Here is a 5,170-nt window from a genome sequence, read left to right as displayed (position 1 = left end):
AAAATTATGAATAAAAAGTATTTTTATCATATATTTTGAAATAGGTAAAACAATTCTAAATGTAAAAAATACATATCACAATAAAATGTATCATATTTTTGTGTAATAAAATTCATATGTATGAGAACAATAACACAGAAAAACCTCATTAATGTACAAATATATAAAAATAAGTAACTTGTGGTGTAACTGGTAACACTGAGTAACATTAAATACATTAATAATCCTGATTTCAAGTATTTCTCATTTCTGCTCAGTTTTAGTTTAAAAGTACAGATTACCTCATATGGACTTTAACTATGAGTGGACGTTTACAAGCAATTCTACTTATACTTCAAGTAATGTGAGTATTTGTAATATGTTGCTTCCATCAGTGCTTTATATATTTTCTAATGCTGTTGAAGTAAAAAGCAGATTACAATAAGTAATCTGTACTCACTGTGGGAAGTTAAATATACACATGAAAATACTCAATCACAGTAGTGCAAGTTCAAATACTGAAACTTTATTACAGTAATGTTAGTATTTGTAATTAGTTACTTCAACCCTGCCCAGTATCGACTTATTTTATCATTGTGTAAATTGTACTCAAGCATGAGTGAAGTTACATTTCAAAAATATACTCATAAGGTATATCCACCACAAGATACAAATACTCAGTTACATGTATTTGTGACCTCCAGCCCTGCTCAGTATCTACTTAAAAGTTTGATTACGTTATCTAAAAATGTACTCAAGTAGGACTAAAGTTACATATTTTAAAAAACTGATTTTGTTCAGTGAGTACTTGTAATTAGTTACTTCTAAACCTGCTCCATAACAAATTTAATCAGATTACATTGTGTAAATTAGAAGAAAATTCTACTTATTAGTATTTAATTCTCATCTCAACTGCAAATCTTAAAAGAAGAAAAGTTATAAGAAAGAAATTCTACTTTAGTAAGAGAAAAGTTACATTCTTGAAAAGTATATTCATGAAAGTACTTGGTACTCAGTAATGACTTACTCTCTTGAGTAAAGCAGATAACATGGTGTCAAATAACATACCCATTAAAGTACTCTTTAATGTGTGCGGACTGGCAATCCGTTACCGCAGGTAATCCTCGGTGTGGCGTTACAGCAGTAACTGTCAGACAGCATGAAGCAGCGCGCGCCCCAAAGGCGCGTGGCCGTCAGAAGGACGCGGTGCGTAAAACCAAGGCGGTGAGCGTGAGATTTACGCACAGTGCCCATGGAGGCAGGTGGCGTCAACATCCAAACAAACTACTCAGGAAAGTAACGAAAAAAACAGGTTTGAACCGTTTCAGTGTGGCTTTATTGTACGAATATAAAGAATAAATATTGCGTTCCCTTAATTTACAGGATAAAACGAGTCGGTGACACGCGGCCGGATTAATAATCCGCGTTTCACCCTGAGGTCGATCAGCGCCAATTCTCCATAAATACAAAATATAGATTTAATATAACCAATATTCTCCACAAATAAAGTAGACTCTGGTTACAAATAATACTGACTTTGTACAGGAGGAGTTCTAATGGACAGGATGGCACCGAATATACACAAAATACATTCCTGCACTCGGTGGTGCGCGTGAAGGCAGATCAGAGAAACACTGAGCTTATAACTTATCTTTACAGTCTGTGTGTGTGTGTGTGTGTGTGTGTGTGTGTGTGTGTGTGTGTGTGTGTGTGTGTGTGTGTGTGTGTGTGTGTGTGTGTGTGTCTAGCTGGAGCAGGAGCATTTGCAGTCCGTGATGACCGGGTACTGCACCGGGATCCAGGCGCACTTCAGCCCGGCTTTTCGCTGCACGCACCTCCACCGTAGCACCGTCAGGTGGGTGGAGTTGGCCGGTTTGCACACCATGCCCTCCGGTACCGAGCATGAGCGCTTGCTGAGGCAGCCGCCGGCGCGCACGTAGCGCGGCCAGAAGCGCGCGCCCAGGTCGGTCCAGGTGTAGAGCACCGGGCAGAAGGAGTAGGCCCACAGCCACTGCTGCAGCCGCCGCTTCAGCTTCCGGCTCGGCTTCTGCTTCTTCCCGAGCGGCACCTCGAAGTCCACCGCGCGGATCTCCTTGGGCAGTACTCCACTCGGCTTCTGGAGGAGCTCCAAGTCCTCCAGCTCCTCGTTCCCGGTGTATCGGTCCTCCACCGGGGGCAAGACGGACAGAAAGCGCACGTCAAAGTCTCCCAGCATGCTCTTCAGCTCGGTTTCGTTCAGGTCCCGCTCCTTGGGGTCAAAGACCGGGTCCGGGTCCTCCTTCAGCTCCACCAGCGGCAGGCTGTCGCTCGGGATGGGGCGCAGGAGGTAGTAGTGCTGACAGACCCCCCCGTCCAGCAGCAGTCCGAGGGAGAGCAGCAGCAGGTACACGGCCGCGCACTGCGGCGGCTCCATGCCGGACGAACCTTTCCGCTGCGTAATTACGCGTGAGACGAATCCGAAAAGCTCCGCGCCGCGAGCGAGTTCACAAGATTCCCATAACGTGTATCCGAGAGAGGAGCGGCAACATCAGTGGGAAGCGTCGTGGAGGTCGAGACGTCTCCTCGGGCTCCGCGCGCCTGGACAGTTCATGGTGCTCCTCTTGTCTCCCGCGCGTGACCCGCGACCTGCGTTATATCCTCCGCACGGCGCGTGATGTAATCCGGGCGCCCCGCGTTCAATGTGGGTTTGTTGTCTAGGAGGAGATCCCCAATACCTCCTTCTTCCACAGGGAGGGGGGCGGGGGATGCCCGCACACAGAGGACACGCCACCTGTCGGTCATCTGAAGCTCAGCAGTCTGAAGCTCCCACACTGACAGTGATTTAGTGTGAAATGACTTTTTAATATTGTTTTGATGATTTTATTTAAGTTTTGTATTTTGTTAATTTATTTTGATTACTAACGTGAAGTACTTCTCACACCACAACAAATACCGATTATTAAAATTACTTTCTATTACAATATCAGGAACATTAATACTATCAGATCATTTTAGTACATTTTTCATATTTGGTTTTTAACTTTATACTTTTATTATTATATATATCTTTTATTAAAGTGGTGGGTTTCTTTAGTAAGAAGAATATCAAGTTATTGCATCAATATTATTGATTATTTTGTTGCATTTCTGACCGTTTGCATGATATTTATCGATATATGATGAAAAGTCGGCACAAGATGAACCAAATTATGAATCACTGATCTCATATCGAAACACAAAATGTATTTAAAGATGTGATGGAGCTTTAAAAAAGAACCACACAGGAAACAAAGCAGCTCAGATCAACCAATTAGCAGGAGCTGAGGTTCGTTTGAACAAAGTGTTGATTTTCAGCCTGAATATGAACGGAAACGGCGCGTTGACTGGAGTCCTCGCAGCGTCTTTACTGCTGGTGTCCAGCTCCAGGGCCCGAGTGGGGCTTCTCACTTCTCGTCTCAATAAAGCGGCCAAATTAGCTCCCAAATAAACAAGGCCGCTTAGCAGCAGCATGGAAAGTATCACAATTTGTGAAGCTGTCTAAACTCACGCTCAGAGAAGCATTCTCTGAGAAAATTATTTAATGGAAGAACTTAGCCAGCGGCTGCATCAGCCATAAACCATCGGCGGGAGATAAATGCATCTCTGTTTCATTTTTCAATGAGCTAATTCACACCAGCACGTCGGGCACATTTCGTTTACGCTCCAAAGATGCTGAGAAGTCTGGAAAATGTCACCCTTATATTTTTCATCTGACCGGCACGTATCATAAACCATCGCTGCTGAAATCAATCCTGAGCATTCACATGAGGGGTAAACACCCGGCCCGGCACGAGATACCAGGGAGTCGCTGGAAACGGGAACTTTGCTTCTGCGGCGTCGAAAACAAATGAGATTAATAGTTTTAAAGTCACTCAAGTTCACTCTGAGCCACGTCAGGAATGAAACACCCCCCCCCCCCCACCCCCCAAAAAAAGAAAAATAAAAGAGAAGAAAAAGAAACAAAAGAGGAAAAAAATAGATAAAAAAAAAAAAAAAAGAAGGGAGTCGGAAATGGGGGAATAGAAGAGAAAAAAGAAAAAGTGGAATAAAGGAAAAAGAAACAAAACAATGACCCACATCTGATCTTCATTGGTGTTTCTTCATAAACAATCAGAGAAAAACTTTGTTTTTATTGAGTTCTTGTCAAATTACAAAGGTTTGTGAAAACCGATGAAGCACTTGATTATTCTTCATGTAACGTCTCTGAAGTCGGGCTTCGATTCTACATAAGCCTCGTTTCCACTGCGCAGTACGTCAGCGTACAGTACGGTATAGTATGGTATGGTACAGTACAGTACGGTGCAGTACGGTATAGCACAGTATGGTATGGTACAGTACGGTATAGTACAGTACAGTACGGTATAGCACAGTATGGTACAGTACGTCAGCGTACAGTACAGTACGGTACAGTACAGTACGGTATAGCACAGTATGGTACAGTACAGTACAGTATAGTATAGTACGGTGCAGTATAGTACAGTACGGTATGGCAAAGCACATCCAGACCCAACTCTGTTGCCGGTCACACCTCTGAGTACGGTTGAAATGTCGGCGAGTTCTGAACGCAGTGCAGCGACGCAAGAATGTGACATCATCACTACGTGACGGTAAACAGAGGACCAGAGAAACACATTAGTTGCTTTGCAGCTCAGTTCTCTGTGACACAGTGAAAACTTTCTCCAGCTCCTGCTGAAGCTCCGCCCCTCCTGTTACTGAGAGGAGCGTTTGCACCTCGTCGGAACACCAGAGGGCAGTGTAGCACCACATTTCAATAAACCAGTTCACTAAACAAGCAGTGAGCACAAAGTGGTGGATGAGAACAACGGAGGGTTTATACGACGCGGAGATATTTAAATATTGCTGCTTGTCCAGAATGACAATCGTCACGACCAATCAGCAGACGGCTGCGTTGTAGCTCCGCCTTATGGAACCATACCGATGTGCAAGATACCTCAACGGACGGGTTGCCAAATATGGTAACGGTTGGCTACGGTACTTTGGTACTATCCACAACTTTTGTCAGTGGAGACGCACGAAAATCCATCCTGTACCATACCATAACGTACCATGCCGTACCATAACAGACAGTACCGTACCCTAAAATACCATACCATAACGTACCATACCGTACCATAACAGACCGTACCGTACCCTAACATACCATAACGTACCA

The 5,170-nt window shown here is 43.8% G+C and overlaps 1 protein-coding gene across 1 annotated transcript; it reads right to left on the bottom strand.

The window, feature by feature from the left end:
• Positions 1–1,301: 1,301 nt before the first annotated feature.
• nog1 (noggin 1) lies at positions 1,302–2,655 on the bottom strand. The gene has a single exon (XM_080488316.1). It carries the CDS (start codon positions 2,390–2,392, stop codon positions 1,724–1,726), a length of 669 nt encoding a protein of 222 aa, XP_080344442.1. The 5' UTR covers positions 2,393–2,655; the 3' UTR covers positions 1,302–1,723.
• Between the last annotated feature and the right edge of the window lie 2,515 nt (positions 2,656–5,170).

This window comes from Lipophrys pholis (assembly GCF_963383615.2).
Source record: "Lipophrys pholis genome assembly, chromosome: 19".
In the NCBI taxonomy this organism is placed as follows: domain Eukaryota; kingdom Metazoa; phylum Chordata; class Actinopteri; order Blenniiformes; family Blenniidae; genus Lipophrys; species Lipophrys pholis.
This window is presented reverse-complemented; position numbering and strand designations above follow the sequence as displayed.

What these genes read in the sequence shown, in the direction of transcription:
- nog1 (XM_080488316.1), bottom strand. Translation starts at nt 2,392, where the DNA reads ATGGAGCCGCCGCAGTGCGCGGCCGTGTACCTGCTGCTGCTCTCCCTC.